Here is a 16,888-nt window from a genome sequence, read left to right on the forward strand (position 1 = left end):
AAACAAAATTCTAGTCCCAGCCTGAGAGAAGGTTCCCTTTCCTCCAAATGTGAAATTTCCACACCAGTTAGCTTGATGGCCCCCGAGTGAGTTTCTCATTTAACACTAAACTGTAGACAGCTTTGTGCTTTGGACTCAAACCAAAGTTAGTTTTTATTCAGCAGTGCTAACGCCTTTTGAAAATTTGAAACTACATTTTTCTTTAAAGTTTATTTATTAGTGTCACAAGTCAGCTTACATTAACACTGCAATGAAGTTACTGTGAAATTCTCCTAGTTGCCACAGTCCAATGCCTGTTCGGGTCAGTGCACCTAACCAGCACGACTTTCGGACTGTGGGGGGAAACTGGAGCTTCCGGATGAAACCCATGCAGACACGGGGAGAACATGCACACAGACAGTGACCCAGGCCGGGAATCGAACCCGGGTCCTTGGTGCTGTGAAGCAGCAGTGCTAATCGCCATGCCACTTTACTGCATTACTTATAGGTTTGAGATGGTCACTTACTTTTTCAGAGAGTCAATTAAGACCATGCATGAATCCTGGGAGACAGGCAGCTGTAGGTAACAACACAGCAAGTCACAGGCATTAACACTGAAGCAGCTGGCATTTCACTTTATAAAACAAGACACATCAATTGTGACAATTTTATGATATCCTTTTGCTCACAGTGTGTTCAACCATTAACATCAAAATATCAGGAATACTAACCACACGCGGGGCAAGCAGAGCAGGCAAAAACCTTGTCAAATAATACGGCCTTCGGAAAATACTGGAAAAAGAAAAAGAAAATGTATACTGATTGCACAATCGGAATCGTTTAGAAAATCTGTTTACTTCTAGTGATTAAGAATAAAACATTGGGCAGGAATTTCCAGCAGTTTGTGCCCCAAGAAATTCCCGCTCGAGGTCAGCGGATGATCTGCTGAATTTTCCATCCCGCCCGTTACGGGATGGGAAATTTGTGTTTAATGATGGATATGGCTTTCAAATTGGAGATCCCAACTTCTGAATAAGGAACAAAAAATGTTTTTGAAAAGCAGGTTTTTTAAAAAAATATCATTCACTCTGGGATATTGGCAAGGGCAGCAACTATTGCCTTCCTCATGTTGTCCCGATAATGACTTGACATAACGGAATGGTTTGCTGGGTCATTTCAGAGGACAGGTAAGACTCAACCGCAGTGGTTGGGACTGGAGTCACACACAGACCGGAGAAGGTAAAGTGGGAGCATTCCTTTGTTAAGGAAAGTAATAAGCCAATTTTGATTTTGTGACACTGCAATACCTTCATGGTCACATATCTTTTAATAAATTGATATTATCTTTGTAAAAACTAAATTCTAATTTTTTTGCCATTCCGACAGGATTGATATTAAAGTCAATCATGTGATGATTTTCTGATGAGAGCTGAAAATAATAGCCTCAGTTTTCCCAACATTGTAATGGAGGGAACTGCAGCTCATCCAGAGCAGTCTGACAGCAGAGAGGCAGCACAGGGGTTCAGAGAGATGGCTGGGACGTACAGCTGGGTATTATTAATATTTATGTGGAAGCTGACCTCGTATGTTCAGATGACGTCACGAGAGCAGCCTGTAGATGAGGAAAAGGAAGTGGATAATTCTCACATTCCCAGGTTAAGAGTGTAGGGGGAGAGTCACTGCTGCCCATGCTCTGGCTAAGATAACGCTGAATGAAACCAAGTAACAGCAGTCCCAAGGGAGGTGAGGCATTGGGAGGAGTGTAACATGATCAACGCTATTAAAGGCTGTAGAGAAGTAAAGGAGGGAAAATGTATCAAGGCCACAATCAGGGGATGCTATCTGTGACTTTGGTGGTGGTGGGGTGTGTGTGTTTGTGTGTGTGTGTGCACTTTGGTTGATGGAGGGGTGGTGTGTGCTTTGGTTGGGCAGAGGTTGTGTGCTTTGGTTGGGGGGGGCTGTGTCTTTGGTTGGGGGGTTTAGGGTTGTGAGCTTTAGTTGGGGGGGGTGGGGTTGTGTGCTTTGGTTGGGGGGGTGGGGTTGTGTGCTTTAGTTGGGGGGGAGGGTAGGGTTGTGTGCTTTGGTTGGGGGGGTGGAGTTCTGTGCTTTAGTTGGGGGGGTGGAGTTCTGTGCTTTAGTTGGGGGGGGTGGGGTTCTGTGCTTTAGTTGGGGGGGTGGAGTTCTGTGCTTTGGTTGGGGGGGGTGGGGCTCTGTACTTTAGTTGGGGGGTGGGGTTATGTGCTTTAGTTGGGGGGTGGGGAGTTCTGTGCTTTAGTTGGGGGGGTGGGGTTCTGTGCTTTAGTTGGGGGGTGGGGTTATGTGCTTTAGTTGGGGGGTGGGGAGTTCTGTGCTTTAGTTGGGGGGGTGGGTTATGTGCTTTAGTTGGGGGGGTGGGGTTCTGTGCTTTAGTTGGGGGGTGGGGTTATGTGCTTTAGTTGGGGGGTGGGGAGTTCTGTGCTTTAGTTGGGGGGGTGGGTTATGTGCTTTAGTTGGGGGGGTGGGGTTCTGTGCTTTAGTTGGGGGGTGGGGTTATGTGCTTTAGTTGGGGGGTGGGGAGTTCTGTGCTTTAGTTGGGGGGGGTGGGGCTCTGTGCTTTAGTTGGGGGGGGTGGGGTTATGTGCTTTAGTTGGGGGGGTGGGGTTATGTGCTTTGGTTGGGGGGGGTGGGGCTCTGTGCTTTAGTTGGGGGGTGGGGTTCTGTGCTTTAGTTGGGGGGGGTGGAGTTCTGTGCTTTAGTTGGGGGGTGGGGCTCTGTGCTTTAGTTGGGGGGGGTGGGGTTCTGTGCTTTAGTTGGGGGGGGTGGGGCTCTGTGCTTTAGTTGGGGGGGGTGGGGTTCTGTGCTTTAGTTGGGGGGGGTGGGGCTCTGTGCTTTAGTTGGGGGGTGGGGCTCTGTGCTTTAGTTGGGGGGGGTGGGGCTCTGTGCTTTAGTTGGGGGGTGGGGTTATGTGCTTTAGTTGGGGGGGGTGGGGTTCTGTGCTTTAGTTGGGGGGTGGGGTTATGTGCTTTAGTTGGGGGGGTGGGGTTCTGTGCTTTAGTTGGGGGGGTGGGGTTCTGTGCTTTAGTTGGGGGGGGTGGGGTTCTGTGCTTTAGTTGGGGGGGGTGGGGTTATGTGCTTTAGTTGGGGGGGTGGGGTTCTGTGCTTTAGTTGGGGGGTGGGGTTCTGTGCTTTAGTTGGGGGGGTGGGGTTATGTGCTTTAGTTGGGGGGGTGGGGTTCTGTGCTTTAGTTGGGGGGGTGGGTTATGTGCTTTAGTTGGGGGGGTGGGGTTCTGTGCTTTAGTTGGGGGGGTGGGGTTCTGTGCTTTAGTTGGGGGGGTGGGTTATGTGCTTTAGTTGGGGGGGTGGGGTTCTGTGCTTTAGTTGGGGGGGTGGGGTTATGTGCTTTAGTTGGGGGGGTGGGGTTATGTGCTTTAGTTGGGGGGTGGGGTTATGTGCTTTAGTTGGGGGGGGTGGGGTTATGTGCTTTAGTTGGGGGGGTGGGGTTCTGTGCTTTAGTTGGGGGGGTGGGGTTATGTGCTTTAGTTGGGGGGGGTGGGGTTATGTGCTTTAGTTGGGGGGGTGGGGTTCTGTGCTTTAGTTGGGGGGGGTGGGGCTCTGTGCCTTAGTTGGGGGGGGTGGGGTTATGTGCTTTAGTTGGGGGGTGGGGCTCTGTGCTTTAGTTGGGGGGGTGGGGTTCTGTGCTTTAGTTGGGGGGGGTGGGGTTCTGTGCTTTAGTTGGGGGGGTGGGGCTCTGTGCTTTAGTTGGGGGGGGTGGGGTTCTGTGCTTTAGTTGGGGGGGTGGGGCTCTGTGCTTTAGTTGGGGGGGGTGGGGTTATGTGCTTTAGTTGGGGGGGGTGGGGCTCTGTGCTTTAGTTGGGGGGGGTGGGGTTATGTGCTTTAGTTGGGGGGGGGTGGGTTATGTGCTTTAGTTGGGGGGGTGGGGTTCTGTGCTTTAGTTGGGGGGGTGGGGTTCTGTGCTTTAGTTGGGGGGGTGGGTTATGTGCTTTAGTTGGGGGGGTGGGGTTCTGTGCTTTAGTTGGGGGGTGGGGTTATGTGCTTTAGTTGGGGGGGGTGGGGTTATGTGCTTTAGTTGGGGGGGTGGGGTTCTGTGCTTTAGTTGGGGGGGTGGGGTTATGTGCTTTAGTTGGGGGGGGTGGGGTTATGTGCTTTAGTTGGGGGGGTGGGGTTCTGTGCTTTAGTTGGGGGGGGTGGGGTTATGTGCTTTAGTTGGGGGGGGTGGGGCTCTGTGCTTTAGTTGGGGGGGGTGGGGTTATGTGCTTTAGTTGGGGGGTGGGGCTCTGTGCTTTAGTTGGGGGGGTGGGGTTCTGTGCTTTAGTTGGGGGGGGTGGGGCTCTGTGCTTTAGTTGGGGGGGGTGGGGTTATGTGCTTTAGTTGGGGGGGGTGGGGTTATGTGCTTTAGTTGGGGGGGGTGGGGTTATGTGCTTTAGTTGGGGGGGGTGGGGCTCTGTGCTTTAGTTGGGGGGGGTGGGGTTATGTGCTTTAGTTGGGGGGGGGTGGGGCTCTGTGCTTTAGTTGGGGGGGTGGGGTTATGTGCTTTAGTTGGGGGGGGTGGGGTTATGTGCTTTAGTTGGGGGGGTGGGGCTCTGTGCTTTAGTGGGGGGGGGGTGGGGTTATGTGCTTTAGTTGGGGGGGTGGGGTTATGTGCTTTAGTTGGGGGGGTGGGGTTATGTGCTTTAGTTGGGGGGGTGGGGTTATGTGCTTTAGTTGGGGGGGTGGGGTTATGTGCTTTAGTTGGGGGGGTGGGGTTATGTGCTTTAGTTGGGGGGTGGGGTTATGTGCTTTAGTTGGGGGGGGTGGGGTTATGTGCTTTAGTTGGGGGGGGTGGGGTTATGTGCTTTAGTTGGGGGGGTGGGGTTATGTGCTTTAGTTGGGGGGTGGGGTTATGTGCTTTAGTTGGGGGGGTGGGGTTATGTGCTTTAGTTGGGGGGGTGGGGTTATGTGCTTTAGTTGGGGGGGGTGGGAAGTTATGTGCTTTGGTAGATTTCGCAGCAGGGATTTTAGGAATGATCGGACACATTCAGAGATTTTGGAAAGGAAATGCAGTTGTGAAATATGGCAGCAGGGGAGTGCGAGCATAAAGTCAAAAGAGTCGCATAGTACAGAGTCACCCCAAACTGTAAAATCCCACCCAAGGTCAACACCTTCGTATGATCCGCCCCCTCACCCACTACGATTCCTGTGGCATGTGGGATGGGAAAACTCCCCCCAGGGTCTCATAGAAACAGGCCCTTCGGCCCACAATGTCTATGCCAACCATCAAATATCAATCTATATTAATCCCATTTATCAGCTCTTGGACTATACCCTGCTATGCCTTGTGATTTAAGTCCTCATCCAGATGCTTCTTAAATGTTGAGTGAGTATCTGCCTCCACCACCCTCTCAGGCAGCGCTTTCCATATTTCCACCACCCTCTGGGTAAATTTTGTCAGATCCCCTCTAAACGACTTACTTCCCATGTTGAACCTATGCCACCTAGTCTCATACACCTCTGCCACGGGAAATGATCCTTATGACCTATCCTCTCTATAGTCGGTATTTTACAACCTCGCTCAGATGAGGCTCGTAAAATCCCACCCGATGACAACAGCAAATTGCATTCTGTGAGCCTTGCCCGTCCCAATTCCAGGGTCGGCAAGGCGGGAAAATTCCGGCCTTATGTCTCTCATAATTTTGTATAGCTCCATCAGATCCCTGCCTCAGCCTCCTGTGCTCCAGGGATAACGAACCTAGCCTATCCAAGTTTCTCCTCATTGCTAAAACTTTCCACCCCAGGTAACGTGCTGGTGAATCTCCTCTGCACCCTCTCCAGTGCAATCACATCATTTCGATAGTGTGGGGACCAGAGCTGTACACTGTACTCCATCTGTGGCCTAAGCAATGTTTTATAAAATTGTACCAAGCCCTCCCTCTGCTCATGTATTCTATGCCCTGGCTAATGAAGGCAAGCATGGCTTCTTCACTACCTATCTACCTGTGCTGCCACCTTCAGGGATCTGTGGACTTGTACACCGTGATAATAGTTTGTTAAGATGGCAGCTGAAGAGAGAGAGCTAGTTACAATGTCAGTGCGGGGGTCAGGCAGGGGTAGTGTGTGTTGTGTAGATTAATGTGAATCGGGCCAATGGAGCAGCAGGTCTTGAACAAGGCGAGTTTGGAGATTTCTAACTTTTCAATAAACATTTGCAATACAAGTCTACATAAAACCGGCAAGTGTTACACAGATAAATCAAATCCCCCAGAGTAGATTTCACTACTTGGAAACTGAGCATGGTTTACCTTGCTTCCATTACACTAGCTGGGATTTTTCCACTGTTTTCAAATATTAGAATAGCTCTCTCCACATCCTGCGTGGCTTGACACTGGGGCTACAGAAAGGAGTTGAAACAAAACTAGTCAAACATTTCTTTTCAGATATACAATTGTTACCTCAAATCATTCAGATAAATTCAGTGCAGCAAACCAAACTTTCCCCATGAATGAACTCATTATCCTCCTTATAAATCCATGAAAGATTGTGTCCATTATCCAATTAAATTCTAGACTTGTATCTAAAATATCACAATGGATACAATACTAGATTTCAGTTCCGCAGCAAGCAATTCTCAGGGAATAAAAATTAAAAGCAAAGTCATTAGCTAACAGAGCTACAAACAGAAGTGGACAATTTCTCAGCTTACACTCAGACAGGCAGAGACACACACACACACACACACACACACACACAGAGACACACAGAAGAAACTCATATCTGTCAATGTCTGTACTGACCTTAGGGGGACTATGAGCTGTTGACAGGTCCTCATACAGCCCCAACTCCTCAATTGACACCTAGGAAAAGGAAGGTGTAGAGTTCAGACGGAATGAAAAGGCTGGGATTGGTTAGTTGCTGTGCCGTTAATTATGTATATCTGTAGCCTTCTTATTATTTATTTTTTGTAATTAGGGAATAGATGGATTATAAACAGCATTTAGTAGAGCCTCTTTATTATGTGAAACCAAACAGGATTTGCATTTCAATCCTGTTAAGCTCTCATACAATTCAAGACATTTGGTCTTTTCACTAACCTGAAGGTCTGAAAGCCGAGTTTTAGCCAGAGAGATATATTCCAGCAGCAGGACGCGATATTTTGATGCCACATATGGAGGATGTAAGATATGAACCTGTACAAGGAAGGGAGTGTTACAAAGTGTCGCTCCTACTGCAGAGAGCACTATAGGAACATAGAAAACCATTCAGACCCTCAAACCTGTTCCACTTTTCAATAAGATCATGACTAATTTTCATCTAAGCTACACTTTCCCACACTATCTCTTAATTTCCTTAGTATTTTAAAAATCTCCGACTCCATAACTGAGCATCAGGAATGCTCCCAACTGGATAATTCCATACAACCCTTTGAGCAAAGATATTTCTCCCCATCTCAGTCCTAAATGGCTGTGAGCCCATGTTCTACATTTCCCAGCCAGGGGAACTCCTTTTCTCAGCACTTACCCTGCCAAGCCTTAGTCACTTTCAATGTTTCAGTGAAATCATCTCTCATTCTTTTAAACTCTAGGGAATACAGGTCCAGTCTACTCAATCTGCCCTCATCAGACAATCCCCTCATCCAAGGACAGAGACAAAGTATTGTCGATGCTGTTGCACTTTCATATAAAGGAGCAATAAGGAATTTTGTTTAACCCCTGATGTAACATTTAATTATTTAGATAGCAAAGGAAATGGTAAACATGGTCATTTTACATATAGGTCTTCCATCCATTGGGAAAGTGAGCTCGCTCTCTATCCTAATTATTCTTTAACTGAGTGGCTTAGAAAGCCATTACAGAGGGTACTTAAGAGTCAACCACATTATTGTGGATCTGGAGTATACAGGCCAGATCAGGCAGGACACCAGTGAGCCAGGTAGGTTTTTAAATCAACAATTGTTCAATGGTCATCGTTTAGATTTTTAATTATAGATTATTCAAAGTTTCGCCATCTGCTGTGGGGGGGGGATTCGAACCTGGGTCTCCAAAATCTCTGGATTATGAGTACAGTGACAATACCACTGTGCCACTGCCTCCCCTCAGAAAGCAGTAAGAGCGTGGAATGCCCTGCCTGCAACAGTAGCGGATTCACCAACATTAAGGGCATTTAAATGGTCATTGGATTAACACATGGATGATATTGGAACAGTGTAGGTTAGATGGGCTTTAGATTGGTTTCACAGATTGGCGCAACATCAAGGGCCGAAGGGCCTGTACTGCACTGTAATGTTCTATGTTCCCCTGTCTTGGTGTCCTTCAGCAGAACATACCTATAGATGGACAAAGAATTCAATAATACTCAAATCAGATTTCAGGCCGGCTACTGCTCCCCAATCACGAGTAACCTTCTCACCTTCAGGTACTGGGCATTTTCAAATGGGACCAGGTCCGTCAAGAATTTCAGTAGGAAAATTAGGGACTTCTTGCTGCTGCCATGGTAACCGCTCGCAGACCCAAAGGAGTTCTAACAAAAGGAGAAGAGTAGAGTTTTGGGAATTATTTTTTATTTTGTTCTGCAGCTCATCCAATTTTGTACCAGAGTGGTGTCAAAAGATCCCTGAGGATCCAAGTGATCCTCTAGTGCTCTATCACTGGAATCCAGCTACAAACAGTAGAGACTGTATAGAGAGGCTCAGCAACATCCGTCTAGAATCGAACACAGTGTAACCTCTCCAGCCAGGGATGCTTGGAACCAAATCAGCCCTGGATTTTGAAATTTTCCACATTATATAAAGATGTTAGAATGTCTAACCACAAGTGTTTGAACTGGAAAATACTATAGATATAAATATTTACCCAAGACATGAAATAGTGATACAACATAAAGTAACATAAAAGGCAGCGTGGTGGCACAATGGTTAGCACAGCTCCTTCACAGCGCCAGTGACCTGGGTTCGATTCCCAGCTTGGGTCACTGTCTGCATGTTCTCTCTGTGAGTTTCCTCCAGGTTCTCTGGTTTCCTCCCACAGTCTGAAAGACATGTCAGTTAGGTGCATTGGCCGTGCGAAATTCTCCCTCAGTGTACACGAATGGGTGCCAGAGTGTGGCAACTAGTGGATTTCCACATAACTTCATTGCAGTGTTCACATAAGCCTATTTGTGACAAATAAACTTAGACATAGAACTTAGTAGTTAATAAAAATCTTCTCACTTACCCAAATAAGGTATTTTCCATGTTTATGCTCCTAAAGTGCTGCCTAAAATAATGTCAATGACATCAAGAGAATGTTTGAGCCTGCTCTGATTTATTGCTGATGATCTAGTGTTCCTGAACAACTGATTTCTGGACTGGAGAGGTCATAGTGTACAATTGTACAACCTATTGCATGATTCCTGACTGATCAATCAGCATACAAATCAGTAATACAGCTTAATAAAGTGGTAATTTTCAAGTAATGAAACTATCCATATAAATTGCTGGGCATGTGACTGTCTGAACATGTGGAGATACAGGAAGGGTTAAGAGACCCTGTGAATAGCCAACATTAAATATAACAGTAAAATGAAGTTCAAAACACAGCAATTTATTAGGGAAGCCCAGAGAACACACTGTAAAAGCACCAGTCAGTTCAGAACCAGTCATATAGATGAGGAGGTGCTAGATTTAATACTCAGTTTGTGCCAACTATCTGATCTCAGGCACATCAATCAGCCAAGTCAGGGAAGACTAAAAATCAGCTAGTTTTCCCCCTAATGGATATCCACTTATTCCCACTGGAATATGAGCAATTGGAGGGATCAGGAGAGAGAGCAGGAGCTGGCAGGTCCAGGACATTCTCCATCCTAGAGTTAGCTATCTACAATGTTCATTACTAAAGCCTCATGCTTGATGGCTGAAGCACTGAGGTGCTAAGATTGACTGTATTTGTAATACCTAACGTTACCCCCTCAAAGGTCATCGGTAAACTCAGTCCTGGGTAACAGGTCTGACCATTCCCATCAGTAGGTGTAGATTTACACAGGCTAATGCCACAGGCTGTTTACCCTCATTTAAACAATCTTATCAGCTCCTGGATAATCACTCAGAAGGAAATTCGTATCAAGGAGAAAAACTTGCTCCAAATCAATTGTGCGTCCTGTACCCTCTTCATGTCAGTTTGTGGAATATCTGCTGCACAGGACAACAACAATAAGTTCAACGATCCCCCGATTAAGAGGACTTGAATCAGTTGGCTAGTGCAAAGCTGCTTCCAGGTTTAAGTCACTGGTGGAACATAAATTAATCAAATAGCAGCCACAGCAGGTAATTGAACTCCAGCATCACTTTTGATCACCCACTGTAGGAACGACGACAAAGCAGGCAAAAATCACAGAATCCCTATAATGCAGAAGGAGGCCAATCGGCCCATCAAGTCTGCACTGACCACAATCCCACCCAGGCCCTATTCCTGTAACCTCATATTTATCCAGCCAATCCCCTGACACTAGGGTCAATCTAGCATGGCCAATCATCCAAATCTGCACATCTTTGGAGTGTGGGAGGAAACCTGTGCAAACACGGGGAGAATGTGCAAACTCCACACAGACAGAATTGAACCCGGGTCCCTGGTGCTTTGAGGCACTGTGGCGCCATGGAGGGATTCATTACAGGAGGTTTGGATGAGAAGTAGCATTATATACAGTATTTGGTATTATAGGTACACGTCACAGGGAGTTACACAAAGAACCCTCCGAATACAAGGCTGGGACTGCTGAGTGATTTAAATGAGAAAAGAAGAGGATGAAAAAAAATGAAAATAATGGCCCTCTGTCTGACTGGCCAGAATCTAGCTAAATAAACACTGCGCATACTTTTCCAGCATCATTTAGAGGCTGACTCATCCCAGGACAGGTCAGTAGCTGGAGCAAGATGCAACTGTATGCAGCAAATGAGAGGTTAACAGGCAGGTAATCCAATATCCGGTTGGCAATCACAGCGGGCAAAGGGAAATGTGTACAAGTCGTTCCACTCTTCAAGAATTTGTTTTGCCTTCAGTGTAATTAATGTGGGTAATCTGAAATCACACTGGCATTTACTATGGAAAGAACAGGGAGAAAGAGGTGACCTCACTTCTCGTTTAATTTTAGTTTTAAACTGAAACCTAGATGCCATCTCAGAACGGTGGTTAAATCCAATAGAGTAGTTCCTTCTTAATTATGGAGTTATTTAAATTATTGCCACGAATAGACATGCACGGCTAGTAATAGCAACTCAAAGAATAGATTTGAAAGATAAATTCATGAGTAATGAATAAGCCCCACTGTTCATTCAGCCAGCTATTAACCCTGCTGTTAGACACGGAAATATCTAAACAGGACTTGCTAAATATCTATGCAATTTAGTTTATTTATTTAATTTATTTATTAGTCACAAGTAGGCTTACACTGCAATGAAGTTACTGTGAAAATGTCCGAGCCACCACACTCCAGCGCCTGTCTGGGTACACTGAGGGAGAACTTAGCACAGCCAATGCACCTAACCATTCAGATCGTGGAGGAAGGCCATGCAGTAATGGGGAGAATGTGCAGACTCCACACCGACAGTTACCCAAGCCAGGAGTTGAACCCAGATCCCTGGCGCTGTGAGGCAGCAGTACAAACTACTGTGCCACCCGGCTGCCCTAAAACTGAGGTCTTGGATGATGGGCAGCCAAAGATTAAAATGTAGATATTAGAAAGTTAAGATTATTTCAAAAAGTCAGTCTATCCTAATATTCCCTTCCTTTATTCTTTCTAGTAGTTGAACAAATAAGGGAGAAAATGAAATTAATCTTGTCTCCATGTAAGAACAACAGGCCCAGAGCATGGGATAGAAATTTAGCCAAAGCATTTACTGTACAATAAACAAATTGAGGAAAAACCTGAAAAAGTTTATATTTTAAAAAATTATGTCACGGGATATGATTATCACTGGCTAGTCCAGCATTTATTACCCATCCTCAGTTGCCCCTGGAGAAGGTGGTGATGACTTGCTGTTGTGCTGTGGTCCATGTGGTGCAGGTACACACAATGTGCTGTTAGGGAAAAAGTTCCAGGGTTTTAACCCAGCAACAGGATGGTGAGCGGCTCGGAGGGGAATGCAGGTCATTAGAAAGTAAAATGATGCAATGACATTGTGAGGGAAATGTGAGGTACTCATCTTAAAATGATCAGTGACCCCATCCAGGTTTCAGAATATCTTGTCCAAAGTTAGTACTCAATTGCTTTTCCCCATAAGGCTACCTTAAGACCATAAGACATAGGAGCAGAATTAGGCCATTCGGCCCATCAAGTCTGCTCTGTCATTCGATCATGGCTGATAATTTTCTCATCCCCATTCTCCTGCCTTTTCCCCATAACCCTTGACCCCCTTATTAAACAAGAACCTATCTATCTCTGTCTTAAAGCACTGGTCTCTACAGCACTGACCCCTGAGGCATTTTGTCCACTCACCTGATGAAGGAGCAACGCTCTGAAAGCTCGTGCCACCAAATAAACTTTTTGGACTTTAACCTGGTGTTAGACTTCTTACTGTTTCTTTTTGTAATCTAACCCTTGGAGCCCAGGTTCTGGTAAATCTATGTCCTCTCCAAGGCAAGGCCAATATATCTTTATGAAGGTGTGGTGCCCAGATCTGCTCACAGTACTCCAGTGTGGTCTCACACTGGAGCTGAAGCATGATTCCTAAGCCCCAAATATTATAATACTCTGAATATAAATTCCAGTATTCCATTAGGCTTTATGGTCTTCCTTATAACTGTCTCCAACCAGGTAATGTGTGTTGGAGTGTGAAACTGTTGCGGGAGCAGACAGGATCGGTGGGGATGTGTTCTCTGCTGACCTTTATGATGGCGGGAAGGGAAACTCTGCTATCTCAAAAATCGTGACCAGTTAGCTCTTACTGATCAACTGGAATTTTCCAAGCTATTCTGTTACTGTAGATGGGATGTTACGGCCTCGCTCATCCCGAAACTGTAAAATCCTGCCCAAGGTCAACAGATCTTCCCATTGTCCACTCTTAACCTGCTCCGATTCCCATGGCAGGTGGGGGATAAAATTCCAGCTTTTTTCTTTTATTATAGAATTTAATGATTTTCTGACAACCAACATTAGGCTGACTGGTCTATAAATCCTGATTGCCATCTCTCAACTTCTTTAAAGAGTGGAATTTTACAATCTAAATATACGTTTTGCCAATCAAGTGAACTTTGGAAGGTTGTAGCCTCAGGGTTTGTCATTTTTAGTGCCATTATTTTCTTCTTTCTTCATCACTGTTAATTTTGGGGAGTCCTCACTCATCTCTAAGAAGGACCTTTCCACCCACTCCAAAGACTCATGATGGCTGCCAGGCCACAGTTGCAGCTGCTGGCAATATGTGGAGGGGTTTGCTCCTTTCAAATTATGGCCTATCATTTCCCATCTGCTGACTCCCTCCTTTCTTAAACAGCAGTGTTACATTAGCTACTTTCAGTTCCCTGATACCCTCCCTGCCTCCAGTGATTCCTGAAAGATCACCACCAACGCCTCCACAATTTCCTCAGCTATCTCTTTTAGAATTCTGTAAGTCCATCCTGTCCAGGTGATTTATCCACCTTCACACCTTTGTTTCCCCAGAACCTTCTCCTTAGTGATGGCCATTTCTCACCTGTGTCCCCTGACTTTCCTGGAGCTCTGGCATCCCACTGGTGTCTTCCACCGTGAAGACAAATGCATTGTAGCTATTCAGTTCCTCTGCCATTGCTTTGTTTTCTATTATTACTTCTCCAGCCTCATTTCCCAGTGATCTAATGGCTATTTTTGCCTCTCTTACCTTTTATATATTGAAAAGAACTCCTCCTATCTTCTTTTATATTACGAGCTGGCTTACACTCACGTTTCATCTTCTCCCCCCTTATTGTTTTTTTAATTGTCCTCTGCTCGCTTTTAAAGGCTTCCAATCCTCTGGCTTCCCACTAATCCTCACCACTTTGTATTCTTTATCTTTTGCTTTTTTGTTGTCCTTGACTTCCCTCAGCTATGAATGCCTTGTCCTCCCTTTATCATGTTTCCTCCTCCTTGGGATGAATTTCTGTTGCGTCTCCCAAATAACTGCCAAGAACTCCTGCCATTGCTGTTCCACTGTCTTCCCTGCTAGGCTCCCGTTCCAATCAACTCTGGCCAGCTCCTCCCTCGTGTCTTTATAGTTACCTCTATTTAATTATAATTAGCCACTTGAGACTGATTTTCTCTTCTCTGTTCAAAATGTTAAAATTATTAGTAGTTCAACTATGATGAAAGCTCCTCAGGTGCCAATTGAGATTCTGTCAACTAACGTCAGTAAATATTTCAAGAGTTGCCAGCCTGAATGAATAAACGGATACCCCGAGCACTTACTTTGCTGTGGTTGCATATTCACTCAGGGAAGCGAAAAGGACCTACTTAAAAGAGGCAGTGAACAAGATTCCAGATTGCTATATTTGTTCAAATGTCCAATCTTACCTTGAACCATTCAGAGTAGCTGATGAAAACAGCTGGTCCCTCTAGTGCAGCTTGGCGTGCCAGCAGGAAAGCGGTGATGATACTCTCCAACTCGTAATTCTCAAAAGAATTTATCAGCAATCTCGCCAGCAGTTCTGGAAAGACATGAGAAATTGTAGAGAGTTCAAAATCTGACCTGATTAAATTAATAACTAGGAGTAATTAAACTATTTGTCGCTAATGAGGAACATCTGAATCTTTTAGCCATCACTGAAAAATGCCTTTCAGTTCTCTTTCTTGGATGACAATTTTTTGGTATGTCCATTCCAGGGGAAGACCTCCACACAGGGCGATTCAATTAGAACTTTCCAGTAGCTTGAGATGGTCAGTGTTGAATATTCAAAGGTTACCTGACTCTTGGCAGCCATCTTGAGAGTGTCCATTTTAAAATATAAAACACAGTTATAGAAATTTCCATCGGAACATATTCCATCTTTGGAGTTAAGAATGGGACATGTGTCCACTGGGAATAACAATAGATAATATCAACAGATAACTGAAATTGTATGCTAATAGGTTCATCTGCTGTTACAAATTGATTAATATGGATAAGCATATGAGTGATATGGGTAGTGAACAGATGGGCAGAAAAATGACGGAAAGGATAAGAAAGAAGATCACAGATTGTTCATATTTTTCTTCGTCAATTCTGTGCCTGAAGTCAGGTCTGACCCACAGTGCCACAACCTCCACCATAGGCGGGGCAAGGGGGCAGGTCCTGAATCCCCATCGACTGGATAAGTTCCATGCTCCTATTTTTTTCAGGCAGAGTGTGTATGGGGGCTCCTGAGAACGGGTCTAAAAGTCAGTTCTGAAACACTCCCAGTTTCAGGTCCGCCCAGCACTTAGAATCAAAATGGTAAAATAGTGCCCAATGTGTTTGGCCGCATTATGAGCGCGCCTTCCTTGTCCTTCAAGTCTTGGAATGGAAGTTGAACCTGGAGCTCTGGCACAGAGTCAGGAACCCTACACACCGTACCACAAGACTTCCCACTTTCCAATTAGAAATGTAAAATGAACTGTCACAAAACAAACAACTGCACCCATCCATCTGAAATATGTTAGCACTTTCTAATCCATCTATAATCTAGTAAATATATTAGATGTACATGTTTATTGAACACATTCCATATTTGCAATATGTATTACTCTTGTAGGGGGAAGACTTGTCACATCGTGGTTGCTCATGTAAATGAAGTACACGGAGCTAAACAATCTGTAAACTGGCCAAAACACTGATTTAAAAGAATAATCTTTCTCAGTAACTGTCTCAAATAAGAATTTGTGCATTGAAATTTTTAAAAATATATATTTCAGTATATCATTTTAATATAATCCACTGAGCTGCCTTTTAACGCTTTAATTAATGTTTTTTTTACATGATTCCCACCTTTCGCAAAAGCCTAGATTGGGTTTAATATGTTTTGCCAGAACTGTGACTCGATGAGCTGACATTGAATGGTCAGGTCTACATGTGATACAGATATTGTGTAGCTAATTTCTCAGGACAAACCAGTGCACTTCTATCCGCTGTATTGATGAGATTTATTTACATATCTCTCAGAACATTTACCTCAGTTGCTTTTCTTCAAATAATTTTCAAAAACAAAAAATTTCAGAAGATTTCCACAACTAAAATTTATACTGAGTGTGTTCTCTTATGCAAAAAGCAATTGAATGGTTGTAAGGAATTGTGATCACACATCTATTGTAGCTTTTGTTTTACGTTCCATAAACTTCCACAGTGGATTAAGCTAAGGAACAGTGAAAAGTGACAGCAAGACAAGAGAGAGAGAGAGAGAGTGCGCTATTTTCATTCATTACTGCCGTTTTCAAAAAAGTTAAATTTTGAAACCAACTAATTACCTCCACTTGACAGTGACAAAAGGTGAATGCTAGTCCATATACAGAGGAGCAATGTGAAAAGTTAAAGCGGGGAGTTGGAAGAGGAAGAGAAGAGAAAGTGACAGGAATAGGAGAGAATGAGCAATAAAAAGACATTAGAGACATACAAAGCAGTAACTACATTCAGGTTAGCACAGCTGCCTCACAGCACCAGGGTTCGATTCCTGGCTTGGGTCACTCTCTGTGTGGAGTCTGCACGTTCTCCCTGTGTCTGTGGGGGTTTCCTCCAGGTGCTCCAGTTTCCTCCCACCATCTGAAGGACATGCTAGTTAGGTGTATTGACTCGAACAGGCACTGGATTGTGACGACTAGGGGAATTTCACAGTAACTTCACTGCAGTGTTAATGTAAGCCTTACTTGTGACTAATAAATAATAAGATATGCAAAGTCTCAATTAATCGACTGATTGATATTATGTCAAAATCCTCCACATGGTAACTTCAGTGCCCCTTTACATTGAAAGTAAAAAGTAATGTAGCTACTGCTGTTCTTACTTTCTCTT

The 16,888-nt window shown here is 44.9% G+C and overlaps 1 protein-coding gene across 1 annotated transcript in view; it reads right to left on the reverse strand.

Annotated features, from left to right (window-relative positions):
* fanca (FA complementation group A) overlaps positions 1-16,888 on the reverse strand; it is a 101,947-nt gene that overhangs the window by 54,285 nt on the left and 30,774 nt on the right. Inside the window, exons 14-20 of the mRNA XM_080186869.1 lie at positions 14,443-14,576; positions 8,359-8,469; positions 7,044-7,139; positions 6,747-6,806; positions 6,255-6,343; positions 711-771; positions 507-556 (exon numbers count right to left, since the gene is read on the reverse strand). Coding sequence (XP_080042995.1) covers positions 507-556; positions 711-771; positions 6,255-6,343; positions 6,747-6,806; positions 7,044-7,139; positions 8,359-8,469; positions 14,443-14,576 — 601 coding nt within the window. The remainder of the gene's footprint in view (positions 1-506; positions 557-710; positions 772-6,254; positions 6,344-6,746; positions 6,807-7,043; positions 7,140-8,358; positions 8,470-14,442; positions 14,577-16,888) is intronic.

The sequence above is a fragment of the Carcharhinus amblyrhynchos genome, chromosome 4, assembly GCF_965287045.1.
Source record: "Carcharhinus amblyrhynchos chromosome 4, sCarAmb.v2.hapA, whole genome shotgun sequence".
Lineage (NCBI taxonomy): Eukaryota > Metazoa > Chordata > Chondrichthyes > Carcharhiniformes > Carcharhinidae > Carcharhinus > Carcharhinus amblyrhynchos.